The sequence below is a fragment of the Anguilla rostrata genome, chromosome 9 (assembly GCF_018555375.3).
Source record: "Anguilla rostrata isolate EN2019 chromosome 9, ASM1855537v3, whole genome shotgun sequence".
Taxonomy (NCBI): domain Eukaryota; kingdom Metazoa; phylum Chordata; class Actinopteri; order Anguilliformes; family Anguillidae; genus Anguilla; species Anguilla rostrata.
Window position 1 is genome coordinate 42,785,468 of NC_057941.1, and position 16,736 is coordinate 42,802,203.

A 16,736-nucleotide genomic window follows, 5' to 3' on the forward strand; every position below is an offset into this window, starting at 1 on the left:
AAAAGAAACAAAGTTAAGTTTTGGAGTGGCCTTGTCAAATCCCTGACTTTAACCCAGTGGAGACGATGCGGCAGAACAAGCAGTTCATGTTAGAAAACCTACCAACTTGTCTGAATTAAAGCAGTTCTGCAATAAAGAGTGGGCTAAAATTCCTCTACAGAGATGTGAAACACTGATATCAAAATACAGGAAGAAAATTAAAATAGAGAAAACTATCAGAAGCGTTTGCTTTCTAAAGGTGATGCGACCGGTTAATTACTTTTCACATGGGTGATATGAGTGTTTCATAACTTCTTTCATTAAATAAATGAAATAATAAATAATAATAATTATAAATTGTAATAATTTACAAACTGTGTTTTGTATTTAGGTTGCCTGTTTTACATTTTATCTAAAGATCTGAAACTATTCAGTGTGACAAAGATGCAATAATAGAGGAAATCAGGAAGGTACTGGTTGTACTTATTTGCTTATTGCCCAACACTTTTGTCTGCACAAAAGGAGCGGCTTGAAGTCAGTGTGTGATCACAGCCTCTGAACTGCCTTAGATATTTTTGCACTACCTCAACACGAAATAAATTTGCATATAGTACTTAAATTTAATGCATGGTGTATATAGTAATAAATTATTCATTTTGTTACATTATTTAAAGTGAAAATCTAAAAATGCAGTCTTCTAAATTTGATGAGGGGTGTTAAATGTTTCAGCAGGTACAGCAGATGAGTGAGGCATGGCAGAGAGTCTTGGAGAGTCAATTTCCATATGTTCCCAGACTAGTCATGTCATGTAGTGTGGGGGGGGGGGGGGGAAGAAACATTTGAAAAGCAACTGCTTTCCAAAATAGTTACAGTGTTCCCACCGGTCCTACGCAGTTCGAAATGTAAAATTGAAACTCTTGGTGTAACAAGCAGAATGTGCAGCTGCTTCTATTTTGCAGCGTGCTGCATCATTATTTGCGACCATTGGAGGGTCCTCAGGGGATTCTGGGATTTTGTGAAGGATGTCAGCGCTCTGGAAAGAGGACACGGAATCCATCTCCCTGCCATTGTATTCTCCGGGCGAGTACGCCGTGTGCCTTAAGACGAATTTCTCTGTTTTCTCCCTTCGCAGGTTTGTACAGCATCCAAAGAACTTTGGCCTCATCGCTTCCTATTTGGAAAGGAAGGTGAGCAGAAAGAGTCGTTTTATTTTTATTTTTTATTTTTTTTTTGCTGATGTCTGAAGCTTATTCGGAAACGGTATTTTTCAAATTTGGCGTTCCGAGGGGCTCCCGCGCGAGGTGCGCTGCTGAGGCGCTCGTTCTCGGCGCGCCCCCCCCCCCGCGCCCATCGTCCAATCCTAATCCTGCCCCCGACCCCTCTGGGAAGCGCACGGCTAGCCACAGGATGTCTGTTTCCGGAGTATTCCCTGCCCGAATGTTCAGAAGTGGGGACTTATTAATGTCTTTAATAAAAAATAAAAAAAGCCCTACTCTGCGGGTCTGTTGCGGAGTATAAAGAAGCAGAACGGTGTGTTTAGGAGGATGTGAAGCCCGGTCCGCACCCACCATAGTGTGCGGATGTCATGGCAGTGGGATGCACCCACAGGAATGACTGTGCATTCCGGTTTGTGGAAGAGTAATGAGAAGGAATATAAACATAACCTCTGTCTCCTAGCCAACGTGCTCTACGTTCACAATTGACTGTAGCCTGCAAGATGCTTTTTTGTGAGAGCTCTTCACAAAGGTCTCTGTACATGATCTGTGTAATCACTTCCCGTTCCTTTGTGCGAGGACGCTGCAGGAGGGCCGAGCTGAATTTGAATCTAGTAACGCGTCTAGACGTTTCTGACCCCGTCTCCTCCTCCTCCTCCTCCTCCTCCTCTCTCCTCTCCAGTGCGTCTCGGACTGCGTCCTGTATTACTACCTGACGAAGAAGAACCAGAACTACAAGACCCTGGTGAGACGCTACGGCAGACGGCGAGGGAGAAACCAGGTGAGCCCGAGCGGTTTCGGCTCCGGGGAGGGGCCAGGCGCTGCTTCCACATCCCCAACTTCCCCCCCCCGCGGCTCTGAGCCTGGCGCTCTTCTTCCTTCCTTCGCGGTGTTCGGTGTCACGGCGAGGAGAGCGAGGCTGGATTTATTTTTCACGTTCCGTTTCCACTGCGTTTGGGGAGGGGAGAGGTGAGAGAGAAAGAAACTGCGAGCAGCGCTATGAAACAGTTTACACTGTAAAGCAGCGGCGGCGGCGGCGGCCTGGAAAGAGCTGCGAGGAACCAAGAGGCAGCATGGCGACGGGCAGACTGCGGTAGTAAACAGAAGTGCTGCGTCAGAGCTTCCTGTTTGGTTAGCGCGAGCGCTAACGCGCTTTCCGGCGCTCTGCGGCGGTCTCGGGGGGCCCCCTAGCGTACGGATCTCGGATCCCGGGGCCTGCCGGGGGGGCGGGCTGGGGAGGGGGGGGCGTGTTCTCGGGGCCCCCGTAAATAAGAAACAGGCCGGAGTTTAGGGCCTGATTTATGGGCGACTGGAAAAAGCGCCGCTGCACGAGTTCTAGGAATCTTTTCATCCGGTTGCCACGCTCATGGGCCCGGCCTCCGCTCCGTGCCAGAGGAGCTTTTCAGGCTTTTCCAAGTATCCCCGGGGCCCCGCGCGAGCGCTGCGCGCTAGTGAGTTATGGCTAAGGGCCGCCGCGGCCCCTCTCCCGCGCGCGGTCCTCGGCTGCCTGTGGCCGGGATCCCGGCCCGGCTCGGCCCAGGAACGGCTGCTGGGCAGGACCGTCTGAAGCAGGCCCTGCCCAGCCCTGTTCCTGGAGATCTTCCTGTAGGTCCTGGCTGTAAGTTTTTTCACTCCAAACCCAACAGAGCGCACCTCGGCCCGCAGCTGGAGGTCTTTGTTGAGCTGCCCGCGGTCGTAAAGTTGAAAGGAAAGCCTGCGGGGGACGGCAGACCTCCAGGAACAGGGTTGGGCAGCGCTGGTCTAAACAGCCTGAAACAGCAGCACCAGGGGTCCGGAGGAGCAGGGCTCTCGCCGTGTTGCCGTGCGTTTCTGAAGGCCTCGGTGTGTTTGGAGGCTGTGAGGGGGTGTCACACGTTCACACTGCCTCCAGCTGGGCCCTGGTGTGGGCTGCACATTTGGGGGAGGGGGGGGGCTCTCCTGTATGATACCCGACATGGGCAGCGGGAACCGGGGTGTGGGGTGAGGCACTGCTGTGGTTTTCTGTGCACTCGTTCGGGCCCGCTCCACAAAAAGAGGTGATTCTCACAGTATGGCCTTTGTAAATGAGGAAAGGTAAACAGAGTTAATTTTTGGTTCCTGCCACCGTTATTATTCTGGGGGTATTGCATTATGAATGATGCTTCAGTTGGTTAGCAGTTTGGGGGGAATTAGAACTCCGTGATTATTGGCTAGCTGTGTTGGCTGAACCTAAGCTGCAGGGTCTGCAGGTGGAGTCCTCCACTTTGGACCCATGATGCAGTTGAGTGCTGCCCGGGGACGCTGTACGCACTCAGGGGAGCGGGGAGCCCTCACTCATCGCAGCATTAATGCAGCTAATCAGGCCGCGCAACATGAAACCCTCGGTTTCCCTCCCAAAGGCCACGTTTCCTGCGGGTTTCCAATTGGCGTGTTATTGTCGAATGGTAAACAGGAAGTGGGATTTCGTCCTTTGCCAGATCGACTGGAAGAATTTGAATGTGGTGACTGGGAACGAGCAGAGGGGCAGGGCTGTTTGTGTGTGTGTGTGTGTGTGTGCACGTGTGCGTACATGCGCGTGTGTATCGCGTGCGCATGCTTGGGTGCACTTATGCTTAAAAAAAACAGGAAGTTTGCCTGCCATGTGGCCAGCAGGAAAGCAGCTTTGAAGTTTTCTGTGATCTTATTATTTCTGCAATCAACTCCCCAAACCAGGGCTGAATTAAAAAGGATGTAATAACAAAAGTTGGTGATCTGACATAGGATTGATATTTCCTTTGCCAGTTGGAGCAACGGGCCTCCATCAGTGCAGGTCCACAGCCTGCTGGAGCTTGGTAATCGCCTGAGTTTGTTTGTGCGTAGTCCCCTGCGTTGCAAGTCCAGCGCTGGTCTGACTGTGCGTCTGTTGTGCGGTTCTGCACCTTTCGCACCGCCTGTAGAGGGAGCGCTGTCTGTGGATGAGCGGATGTGTGTCTTTGTGAGGGATGCCGGGTCGGAATGTCCGACTTCAGCTCCGACTGTGACCGTGTTCCTGCTCCGCCTCTTCCCCCCCCCCCCCCTCCCCGAGCAGAAGTTTTACTCCGACCTTTTGCTTTCTGACCTTGGGGCTTTTCCTCTCTCCTGGCCAAAGGCTTATCTGTGGCAGAGCTGCAGCCTGAACCCCCCACCCCCCCACCCCCCTCCCTGGAGCTGAGTGAAGGGAACTGGTGACGTGGCTGGTGTGGGGGGGGGGGGGGGTGGTGGAGCAGGAGCTGGGCCACTGGGTCGGGGGGGAGGGGCATTGAGTGTAACGGGGGCAGGAGCGGGGGCACTGGGTCGGGGGGGAGGAGAGCATTAAAGTGGAACGGGGGCAGGAGCGGGGGCACTGGGTCGGGGTGGGGGTGGGTGGGGTTTACTGTCTGAGGCTGCGGCCCGAATCGGCTCAGCTGGGGCCTCTCTACCCCTCACAGCTGTATGTGAGTGATGGCCTGGCAGGCTTCCAGCGCTGGGTAATGTGATCTTCGGCGTACAGTAAAAAGCCTCGCGCCTTCACTAGCCCCCCCCCCCCCCCCCCTTATTTTTTCCACTCCGGCGATCGCCATCGATTCCCATTATAGAAGCAGCGAGGCGCCCGGTCTTAGCGGCGTGAGTCTGACGCGGGTCCTGCCTCCTGGTCTGTGACAGGCTGCTGCCGGTCTGTGGGAGGGGCTACTGCTGCTGCCAGTTTGTGGGAGGGGCTACTGCTGCTGCCAGTTTGTGGGAGGCACTGCTGCTGCCAGTCTGTGGAGGCTTCAGCTGCTGCCGGTCTGTGGGAGGGCTTCAGCTGCTGCCGTCTGTGGGAGGGGCTACTGTTGCTGCCAGTTTGGGAGGACTTCGCGCTGCCGTCTGGAGGCTACACGCTGCCAGTCTGTGAGGCTTAGCTGCCAGTCTGTGGGAGGGGCTTCAGCTGCTGCTGGTAAGACCCGGCTGAGTGATTACTCCCCCCTCCACTGAGAACACAACCAGGGCGGTAAATAAAGCTGTTGCTAAATTTACTGTCCTGGAAAAGAAAGGGAAAAAAACGGCACAAACACAGACACCTTAATCTGACCTGGATGATCAGATGAGTTTATACCTGAAGATGGGAGGTGGGGGGGGGTGTCTGTGACACATATCTGAATGGAAATATGGTAATAAAATACCTCCTTAATGTGTGCTTCATCAGAGCAGTGGCAAAGCATCAGTGCTGTCTGTGTAAAATCTTTTTATGAAAATCTTTTTTTACCCCACCTTCCCCCCCCGCGACCCTTATCGACGTCTGGTAAAACGCCACTGAAAACTCCCCTTAGTCCTGTGGATGGATTGACTGCGCAGAAATAGTTTCACTCGCATGCCAAGGACTCTGAAACGGACCTTTTTAACGAGGAGGTTGTTTTCGTGTGCGTCTGCCAAGAAGGTGAAGGGCCACGGGCTAGAGGGGTGCGGTGGCTCTGGAGGGAGTACATGGAGAAATTTTTAAAGCAGTTTGAGAGTATGGGAAATAATAATAATCACAGGATTTTCCTGCCTCTTAAATGTTGCTCAGCACTGACATTGTGGATTTAAGAGAGACTGCAGGAGAGGCTTTGTGCTCGTAGAAATTCCAGAGAGGCTGCGAGAGCTAGCACATCCCGGTCTGAGAGGAGGGGGGGTGAGCGTGAAAATCAGACGGAGGGAAAGAGAGCGCAAGTTCCTTCTCGGGCGACGGAAAATAGGTCCTGCCATTTTTCTAAGACCCGCGCGGAAGCTCCTCAGCTAGTTTTCTGTTGCCTTTCGGTTTTTCCTCAAGCTTTGTTCAGTTTTTTTTTTTTTCTCCGCGAGAATCAGCCCCCCCCCCCCTGCCCCCCCTCCGGGTTGAGGCCGAGTGGTACGTCCCAGCGATCTGACAAGACCAAAAAACTGGCCGTGCCGCTGTGCGTGCCAATCAAAGGGAGCGCTCGGCGGGGGGATTACCTTGAGTGACCCCGGGCAAGATTAGCGCGCGCCTGTGAGATGGGCGATCCCGCCGGCGGCTCACGCGGACCGGCGACGCGGCTTCCCGGGACACGCGCGCTGCGGGGCCAGCCGGCCGTTCTCACGAGCTCCGCCAGGCTGCTGCCGTACCTCGGGTCCGAGCCCGGGACCTGCCGCGGTCCATCGGGGGCAGAGGGCTTTTAGACCGCCGATGAGCTCCAAGGTACGCCGCCGAGCTGGAGCGCTAGCGTTAGCGTTGTCCGTTACTCTCGTCTTGTGTTGTGTCTGTCTCTCTCTCTCTCTCTCTCTCTCCGTCTCTCTCTCTCTCTCTATCGCTAGCTCACTCGTTTGCTCTTTCTCACTCTCTCTCTCTCGATTCAATTTCACGGTGCTTTATTGGCATGACTTGAACTGTGTTGCCACAGCAAGAGTTACGAAGAACAACAGTAATAACAAAAAATAATAAAATAAAATAATCAACTCTAAAACTAATATACACATACTACACACACATACAACATAAACAACCTCTCTCGCTCTCCTTCGCTCACTTGCTCTCTCTCACTTTCTCTCCCTGTCTCTCTCACTTTCTCTCTCTGTCTCTCTCTCTCCCTGTCTCTCTCTCTCTCTCTCTCTCTCTCTCTCTTGCTGACTCTCTCGCTCTCTGTGTTTCTGCGATATCCTGAAATTGGGAACCAGAGCCGCTCGCAGTTTTCCCAGTTAACGGTCACGCTGCACGTCTCAGATTTCCGTGACTCGCGCACTTGAGGTTTTTTTTTTTTTTTTTTTTTTAAAGTGAACCACAGGGAAGACAGGCAGGCTGCACGTAACTTACTCTAAACTCCAGCCAGATTCTTTTGCTGACTCAGAGCGCTGAAATTCAGGGCACCGGCGCTCTCTTAATGTAAACCATTTTAAGTGACGGTCCTTGGCTGCGGTCCAGCCCGTGCGTTTTAGCAGTCCCCTGAACAGCTTTAACTGACTGTGTTAAAGTGCTCTCCGTGTTCGCTGTGCTTTTTCTGCACTTTGCACGAATAGTACTGTAACAGTTTTTGATTTTATTCTTTTTTTTTTTGTTTGTTTGTTGCGTTTTTTTGTAATCGTTTTGAAGCCTCCGAATCTCTCTTAATGCCGCATTGTGCGGAACATTGTTACAGCGTGTCGTTATGAATGTTTTTTTTTTTTTTAAATAATTTTCGGAGTGACTTTGAAGCGCTGTCGCTGAGATCCAGATGAGAGGCGGCCTCCTCTCTTGTCAGCTGCAGTCTGCTGCGCAGATGTCGTGGCTGCGCTGGAAGTGCGAAGCCCCGTCGGATGGATGAGGAGAGAGTTTACCGAAGCGTGCATCTCCCTTCTGCTCCGCTCAGGAAGCTCGAGGAGGTCCTGTTTGACATTTTAGGAACTCGCACGCAGATCGAGGAACGTTTCGGAGCCGACGTTTTCCCTGCGCGGAACAGCTGCCTTTGTGGAAAAAGTATTTTTGGAGAGCGCTGAGATGTTGTTTGCGTCATTCGCCTGTCCGTCTTGAATTCCTGAACATCCTTGAGCGCGGCTCTCTCGCGTTTGAAGATTGTTGGCAGCCATTTTTTTTTCCATTAAATCCCATTGCCCTCGGAGGCCCCGGTTCTGAAGCCAGTGCGGTGCATCGTGGGACATGGTGTCTATTGACGGTGTGGCTTTTATGATGTCACAGTTGAGTGGTAATGCTGCGTTGGAATGGTGGGGGTGGGGGGGCAGTCTGAGCCCTAACGCTGTTGGATCCTTTATGTGCTATTTTTTGCCCAGTACTGTCTGGCACATGCCTGAATTTGTCTGGCGTGGCACGCAAATATATACATACTTAATGCAGCTGTGTGACATCTTTAAATTGGCTTTAATCCTTGTGTAAAGTACGGTTGGGCAATCCTTAATAAAATTCTCCATCTAAATTCTGTTAAAGCTTTCCCTCGTTTTCAAATGGATTCAGTATAACATACATCACCATTATTAAGGCTGAAGAAAGTCTTTCACAGGCATTTACAGGCACAGATAAACAGCTCTGGTTATGTGTAAATGCACTGCAGCTTTTAGAAACTGACCGCAGATGACACGCGTGCGCTCGCACAAACACACACACACACACACACACACACACCACACTCAAACCACACACAGACACTACACTCACCTTACACATCACCACCACACACACCACCACCACTCAAGCCACACACTACTCTAACATAACACACACACACACACTCACCACACACAGAAACCCTCACTCTTACACACACACACACACACACTCCTCAACTCACTCGCTCACACTCATATAACACACACAACACCACTCACACTTTCAAAGCACACACACACACTCATCTTACACAACACACACACAACATCACTCACTCAAATGAACACACAGACACACTCACACTTTCAAAGCAACAACATCAGCTCTTACATACACACACACACCACTCACTACTCACAGATCAAATAAACCCACAGACTCACCTCACACTTTCAAGGCACTCTGCCACATACTCTTACAAAACACACTCACTCTTACACATACACACACACACCACATCACTTCACCAGGATCTGTGACTGCTGTGACAGAGCTGCAGCTTCACGCTTCACTGGCACTCTGCCACAACTTTGCTAGGGCACAGTGCCCTCTAAGCAACACACATTACCAGGAGTCACTGTCAGCGTATATTTAAATCTGTGGCACCTGTATCTGGTGTGTATTTTGTGTCATTGTTTTTTTTTACTGACAGGGGTTAATGTGCAGCTATTGTTGTTGTATTGATGCAACTTCGCCATCTGGGCGTTGCTTCCTTATCGACAGAGAATTGAGGTAGATCATTGTGTTAATTATTAAGCATGCATGCGCCAGTTCAGTCTCAGTGTAATCGAGCAAAAATATCAGCAGACGGCTTTGTGAATGGTGAGAGGCGTCTTGGTTCTGTACTTTAGTTTACCTTAGAACTCCCTTTTTAGTGTCTGGTACAGTATAGATACGTTTCCTGGTTGTCCATCCATTATCTGTGCCCGCTTATCCTGGGCAGGTTCGCGGGAGGTGCTGGAGCCTATCCCAGCATGCATTGTATTGCAAGAGGCAGGAATACAGCCTGGACAGGCCACCAATCTGTCTCAGGGCACGCACACCATCACATTCCTGCTTGTTCCATTTTCAGTTACAGCTTAAATGGCATCAAGTTTATAGTGGTGTTCTTTTTTATTTATTTATTTTTTAACATTTTATTCTTTTTTAATTTTGCTGTGCAGTAGCCTGTGCCCGGGTGAGAGATGTCGGGACGCCTAATGCGAGTCTCGCGGGGTGGGTGTCGTAGCGCTGCTGGGCGAAAGGCCTGCGTCTGCTGGGAAAAGCAGAGTACCTGTGGCAGGGCAGAGGCGCGGATGTGCGCCATTGTGTTCCCGCTCTCCGAGCCGAACAGCGGCGCCACCGGCCCTTTGAAGGCTCCGTCCGGGTCGCCATGAGAGCAGGGAAACGGCCCGCGGTGGAAAAACGCGTCAACAAGGAGTTATTTATTTATTTTGCGTCTCGTGTTTTGGGAGGGGGGCGGGGGTGGGGTGGGGCGGCTGGCTGCCCGCGGGCGTCCGTCCCGGACGGGGCTTTGTTTGCGCGGAAACGCCGCTTCGCAATCAGGGAGCGGGTTCTGCGGAGTGGCCGCGGAGGGGGGCGGGACCTGGCGCTCGCTCACACGCTCGTTCTCTCCCTCTCTCCTTCCCCTCGGGCTCCGTCTCCTGGCCGGGTTTCGGCATTCCTCGAGCCCCATCTGGTAACAGCGTGGGATGTTTGACTTGGCGGGGCCGGGCGCGTCCCGTCCCCACTCTCCACCAAACGGAACTTCGGGCCCGTCCGCAAAAGCTCGCTCGCTGATGAACTCTCTCTCTCTCTCTCCTCTCTCTCTCTCTCTCTCTCTCCCTCCTCCCGCTCTCTCTTCTCTCTCTCTCTTCCTCTCTCTCTCTCTCTCCCTCTCTCTCTCTCTCTCTCTTCTCTCCCTCTCTCTCTCTCCTCCTCTCTCTCTCCTCTCCACTCCCTCCTTCTCTCTCTCTCTCTCTCTGCCCCTCCCTCCCTCTCTCCCTCTCTCTCTCTCTCCTCTCCTCCTCCTCACTCTCTCCTCGCTCTCGCTCCTCTATCTCTCTCTCTCTCCCCTCCCTCCCTCTCTCTCTCTCTCTCTCTCTCTCTCTCTCTCTCCCTCTCTCTTCTCTCTCTCTCTCTCTCTCTCTCCTCTCTCTCTCTCTCTCCCTCCCTCCTCTCTCCTCTCTCTCTTCTCTCTCTCTCTCTCTCTCCCTCTCTCTCCCCTCCCTCCCGCCCTCTCTCTCTCGCTCCCTTTGAAGGATTGAGTTTTCTGCTCTCGGGCGCGTCTCCCTTCAGTTTGAAGTGCTCCGTGAGCAGATCTGATCAGACGCGCGGGCGCAGGGCGAGCGTCCCAGCTGCGTCTCTCTCTCTCTCTCTCTCTCGGCTCCGTTTGAAAGCCCGCCGGATTTTCACAGATGGCTGCCAGCGCCTCCGCATCTCCCCTCCCTGCGATAGGCGCGCCCCGGGGTAAGGCCAGAAGAGACGGGACAGGAAAGCAGTCTCAGATTTATGAACGCATGAGAAGAGACTTGGGGGGGGATATCAAAAGATGATGCTGCCACCACTCAGATGAACCAGCACTTTTACCCCCCCTCTGTGCAGGATTTCATTTCATTTTTTTAACTCTGTCTATGGACTTGTCACTGATTGGCTCTCCGCTTCTCTTGGCTTCTTGAAATGGCTCTTGACTCATTGATTGATTGGTTCCTCGCACCCAGGTCCACGCTGCAAATATGGCTGTCCCCGGAGCGTGACGTAGCACGGGAGGGAAGTTAGCGGTTTGTTTAATCGCGGACCCGAGGAACTGCCGCACGAGTGTTTCCGTATGTGACAAGGGAGCGCACAAGGCGCTGCACGAGAGAACGCGAGGACCTTTAACCTCTGACCTCTGAACCCAGACGATTCCGGAACCTCGGTTTTGTGCGCAAGTTGGTGTAAAACTTTGGGTAAAATTACTGAGCATCGCTGGACAGCGAAGCGCTCTCCGTCCATGAGAGAGAGAGACTGATTAGTGTCAGCGATTCTGAAGGAACAGCAGGCAATTAGGAATGTTTCGGAGGCCCGCGCGCTGATTCCGATGAGGTTTTGGAATGGTCCTTAATCACCTTGGCTGGCTTTGCATGTTTACGCGAGTCTGATTTTAAAGGACTGAGAAGGAACTTGTGCAGAGAGAGCGAGAAGGAAACCGCTCCCTTAAAATTGAGGGCTTTAAAATATAATGGGCCTGTTTTTGATTGTTTTGTAATACTTCGGTTTTGGATTCAGAGATTTTATTGGTGTGTTTTACATTGGCCGAGCGGGAGTTGTGTGCTAGCCAGGCGCTAGCTCACCTGCGTTTATGACCTAGACGCGTCTTGGGCTGCAGCTGGTGACCTGCACGCAGCCAGGCTAAACATAAGGTGTTTATGCAAGGTGATGAAAGACTGCAACTGGTTTGCACATAAATGAATGGCTAAAGCAAATAATAACCAGGATGTGTGATAGGGAAGCTTAATAGAAGCTGTATGAAACACGACTGACTGTTTAAGGTATATACTGTATTTTATAGCTCATGAGATGAACTAGTTGCCTTGCATATAAATAGATCTATATTCTGCATTTGTTTTCTTTGTCTCATTTTTGTTGACTCCCTCGTTATCAGCATGAATACTTGGTCTGCGTCATTACATTTGAAGCATGAACATTACATTTTTATGACCTTTATATATACTTGCCTGCCAACTACATTATTTTATTGACCCTTTATTTGTCTCAATCTATTTGCTCTCACAGGAGCTCTACCCATGGGGTCGCTGCTCTTAAGTGCATCTTTCCATGAACACTTCTGCTGTCCGCTTTACCCAGAAGCCTGTGCCGCGCTTGCCTGTAGCCTCCCCAGCGGACACAAAATGTTGTCGCAGCGTTGCTGGAATGTTTTGCCGACGTTATGACGTTGCCACTGCGCGGCAGCGACATCGTGAAGGCCTTTTTGTATTAGCTGGGGTTTACTGGGGAGGGGGTCTTCCTCCGAGCACCTGCCTGGTCAGAAACCGTTTTTTGGGGGTGCAGAAGAGGCGACGCTGAGTGCTGGCTCGGTGGCCGCAGAAAGCCGCGGGGATGCTGCTGGCTGGAGAGCGCGTGTGTGCGGCCCCAGGTCACATGCGTAGCATTAGCATCAGCGTGTGTCAGCGTGTAGATTACAGCGCAAACGGGCCCGCAGATCCCGTCTGCCCGGGGGCGCGCGTCAGAGGCGTCTCTGATCGGCGCTAGCTGTTAGCGTGTTAGCGCGCATGTGATCCCGTCCCGACTGGGCGGCCTCCTTTTCCCGACGTTTAAAAAGCGACCCGATGGAAGCGTAGGTCTCTAGTGTAGGTTAACAAAAAAACATCAGTGCATCCAAGCTGTGAAATGGAAATAACTGCGCAAAACAGATTTTATTGGCCTGGCGGGTCAAAACTGTGCAGTGTGTCAAAATCTGTGATACTGCGAGTAAAGAAAAATGTGGCCTCTCATTTGCAATAACAGGAATCCATTTGCCTCATTCAGAGGAGTTGGCACCTCGCGTTGTTTTTGGTGCCTAAAATTGTAAACGTTTGCAGTCGGCCAGCTCAAATCGAGACACAAATTAGAGAAAGGACTCAGACACTGAACGGCTCGGATCTAACAGAAGCCCTTTTTTGCTTCAGCAACAGCTAACGCGTCCTTCACAAGAAGAGAAAACCGAAGACAAGGCCGAGGAGGAGAAGTTGGAGAAAGCGGAGAAAAAAGAGGACGAGGAGAAGAGGGAAGAGGAGGAGAAAGATGAAAGAGAGGAATCCAAGTGAGTTAGGACTGCGTGTGTACTGTATGTGTCTGGGTGTGTGGACAACCGCCTTTAAATTCAGGTACTTAGTTGTGTATGTACAGCAAGTTAACCTAGATTTGATCCTTGTAGATTGTTGCACATTTTATCTGGGGAGTGTGTCCTTGAACTGTCTGCCAGCAGTGTGTAAAGTATTGACATTCCCACTACTTGAAATTAACTGTTCAGGGGACTTTTCTTACAGACCCAATGAGTATTGCAGTATTTCAGTTAAATTTCATAGACACGGTTGCACACTTTCTATACTACCTACTTTCTAATGGTGACAAATGATGGTTGAGTTCATGCAGTATAGATGAATAAATAAAATGTTTTTTTTTTGCGCATTAACAAGTGTGCGACACTAATTTTTAGAAGGTTACAGCTGACGAATTCAGTCTTGAGCGAAATGCGCTGTCGTCTCGACCGCAATCTGTAGCTTTTCAGTTTTATCGCAAGTTAAGCCTGCTTGCTTGTTTCTCTCTAGCTTTCAGCTTCACCTTGAATGATTCGTCACCGATAGCCGCGGAACTGTCAATATTGTGTTAGCCCTATTCACCAAGGTTCTTTTCAGATTGCTGAGCCGATTCGGAAAAAAAATGGCCCCATCAGCAAAGGCTTTCAGCGGAAATAGCTGTTTGTTGTTCCCAGAGAGTAGTTCAGTTTGTATAGCAGCGCATTCAAGCTGGAGCCCCTGTAGCATTGCTGAAAGCCGTCGCCCCCCGATCAGCCCGGGGTTAGACTGAAGGAGAGGGGGCTTCGCCCGAAGGCTGGGGCCCAGAGTAATCCAACCCCCCCCCCCTCCTTGTGAAGGGACATCGGCAAAGACAAGGAAAAGTGCGACGGCGGCGAGGACGAGGACGGGAAGGAGCAGAGCACGCCGCGCGGGCGGAAGACCGCCAACAGCCAGGGCCGGCGCAAGGGCCGCATCACCACCCGCTCCATGGCCAACGAGGCGGCCACCGTGGCGCCCGAGGAGCCGCCGCCACCCGCGCCCGAGCCAGGTGAGCCGCGCCCGCCCGCCCGCCAGCCCGCCGCGTCTCTGTGTGGTGAGCGCTCTGGATCGGTTTTATCCATCCCACGCTCCCCCTCTCCCTCTCTGCCGTTTTCTGGCCCTCCCGCGGGTGGGGGGGGGGGTGTGGGTACGCCCCCCGTTTCCCCCCCCCCACGCGCGTCATGTGCACCCGTTCCCCGTGGCGTTGCCACGCGAAGACGTGCGCCAAAGGTTCGAATTTCGCGAGACCTCGGAAAACCCGTCTCTATGGTCACACCCCCCACCCCTCCCCCCCCTGTCGATATGTTTTTTTTCCTGCCGCGGAGACAGTTAATCTCCCCGCCGCTCTGCCACATCCTTCCTAGTTAAACAGCGGACAGCTGTCGCCGCGCGGGCCCCGGTGGTTGCCGGGCGTCGGTCTCGTTCGATTGGCTCCCTCTGACCTCCCCGCTATGCCCGTGCTGTTGTTCCAGCGCTGCCCGAGCCCGCCCAGCCGCCCAAGCTGGAGCTGGCCCAGAAGCCCGCGCGGGACCCCGCCAAGGCCGCTGCAGTAGCCATGGACGTCCAGGCGAACAGAGGTAGGTGACCATCTTTCCGTTTCCTCCCCCCCGGCTGGTCTTCTTCGTGGCTGATCTCTGGAAAGAGTGACGCGGGCGGCGCGTGGATGAGACGACGCGTCGGCTCCGCTCGGGGCCGTTTCCTGCGCAGAGCGTGCCCAGCTGAGGGCCCAGGCCGCTGCCTGCCTGGCACCGCGTGACATAAGCGCAAGGGGGAGGGGGGGGAGGGGGGGGGGGGGGGTGACAGAGCCTTCTAGGCCCCGCCCCCAGCTGCTTTAGTTGCAGGATCACCACTGCTTCCCCTGTTACTGGCTCAGAGGTGGAGCTCGTGCTATGCTATAGCAACCAGGGCTTCCCCAGGTAGTCCTGCAGTCCTGCTTCTCCTCTCGCATGCTGCAGATAACCTTGTTTACTTGTTCTCCCGCTGGGAGAGGGAACTCCACGGGATTACGGAGCCTGTTGTTGGTGAACGTCTGTGGTTGTTTCAGTGGTGACTGTACAAGTTCAGCTGTTTCTCCGAAGTAACACTTGATATTTGATATTCCATCAATATGCTATTATAGCATTTTTTTTGTCATTGTGATAAGGAGGTAGAGCTTAACAGTTTGCTTGTCTGATCTCGGTGGTTGTCCTCTTGCTTTGGTGCTTTGAAAACGCCAGTGTCTATCCCCCACCTCTGTCTGGGTCAGAGTGGGCCTGGTAGTGATTGCAAACTAGTGTAGCGCCCTCTGCTGGTTTAGAAATTAGCCTTACAGGGTGTACTTTTGGCTCTTATTTTCCCATAGCTGTCCAGAAGACATTGCTGCAGAGTTCTGGTTCTGTTTTCTGACACACAAACTGTGTTTGGGTATTTCCGTGTTTCTGTTACCTGTGAGAAATTCCATACGCTTTGAAACAATTATCGTATTCTAAACGTAGGTTTGCCATTGATGTCATGTGTGAGTGTGAGGTCTTACACCAGTCAAAATACTGCAGTCCGTAAGTAATGATATTTGTTTGAAATGCACTTTTTTTTATCTGGATTGATTTTACGGTTACTTATTCACAAAGAGGTTTCTTGTCTTGGTACATGAGGCATTTTAAAGGCCAAGATGCGATTCGAGCACCTTGTGTGTCTGGCCTTCAGAATTTCGACTGTTTTTGAATGAGCCTCATAAGACTGGAGCTGGATCGAGCTCCGTCCACATTGGACTGCGAAGCTGAGGGAAAGCACTGTGAAATTGTCTGGTTCATTCGTCTCAAGTCAATTACAAATCGCTAAATGTGTTTGTGGAAAATAATCCACGGCTGTATTTGACCCATTTTCCTGTGGGCATTGCTAATGAATCTTGAGTAAAACCGTTTCGGTTTAATTTATTTACCCAGCTAAGAAAGATGACCAACGGCAGTGTTTTGAATATTCTGCTTTATCAGAGCACATCTGCCGCTGTGTGCGATTTCTCTTTACGAGCGCGCTCCCTGAACTTGGATACCGATATTTATTTTGTTTACGATGGCAACACAAATGTTTTTCCCCCGGAGGAGCTCGCAGGCTATCGAGCTAATGTTAACAAATCGAACGTTGGCCTTCCAGACGCGCGCCCGCTGGTAAACAGCGACCGAAGCGGCTCGCTAAATTTACGTTCCAGCTATTAATTTGTTCACTCCGCCGACGCTCGGCCTTGGCCGGGGTCAGATTCCGGCTGATAAGACCGCTGGCACACAAACATTCCATTGAAAAGCAGCCGGTTAAACATTGTTTAATTTATAGTGGATGTAATATAATTTGTTTACGTTCGAAATCGCTCTTCAAACCGAAACCGTGAAACGACGGTCTTACTGTTGAGAGGGTTTGAGAGCCGTTGGGATTTACAGCGAATCAGCCTCCCTGGGGGGGGGGGGAATGGGGGGAATGGGTGTTCGCCATTATTTAGTGCTTTTTTTGGGGAGCGATTTTAACGGGGCGCCCTGTCTCATCCCCCCCGAGCTGGGGTCTCCTGAACGGCGGAGCTGCCTTTATTTGGTTAGCCCCGCGCGGTCTCCGCGGCGCGCTCGCCGATAGCGCTGGAGCTCTGCTTGTGCGGGGGGGGCGGCGGGGTGGAAATGGCGTAAATGTCAGGGTTCACCTGGGACTATATTTGTCCTGCGCGCGCGCGCTCTGTACCGG

At 52.1% G+C, this 16,736-nt stretch overlaps 1 protein-coding gene across 1 annotated transcript in view; it reads left to right on the top strand.

The window, feature by feature from the left end:
* The window catches only part of ncor1 (nuclear receptor corepressor 1), a 77,876-nt gene that overhangs the window by 21,543 nt on the left and 39,597 nt on the right, over window positions 1-16,736 (top strand). Inside the window, exons 13-17 of the mRNA XM_064353167.1 lie at window positions 1,112-1,166; window positions 1,876-1,974; window positions 12,885-13,018; window positions 13,853-14,043; window positions 14,507-14,611. Coding sequence (XP_064209237.1) covers window positions 1,112-1,166; window positions 1,876-1,974; window positions 12,885-13,018; window positions 13,853-14,043; window positions 14,507-14,611 — 584 coding nt within the window. The remainder of the gene's footprint in view (window positions 1-1,111; window positions 1,167-1,875; window positions 1,975-12,884; window positions 13,019-13,852; window positions 14,044-14,506; window positions 14,612-16,736) is intronic.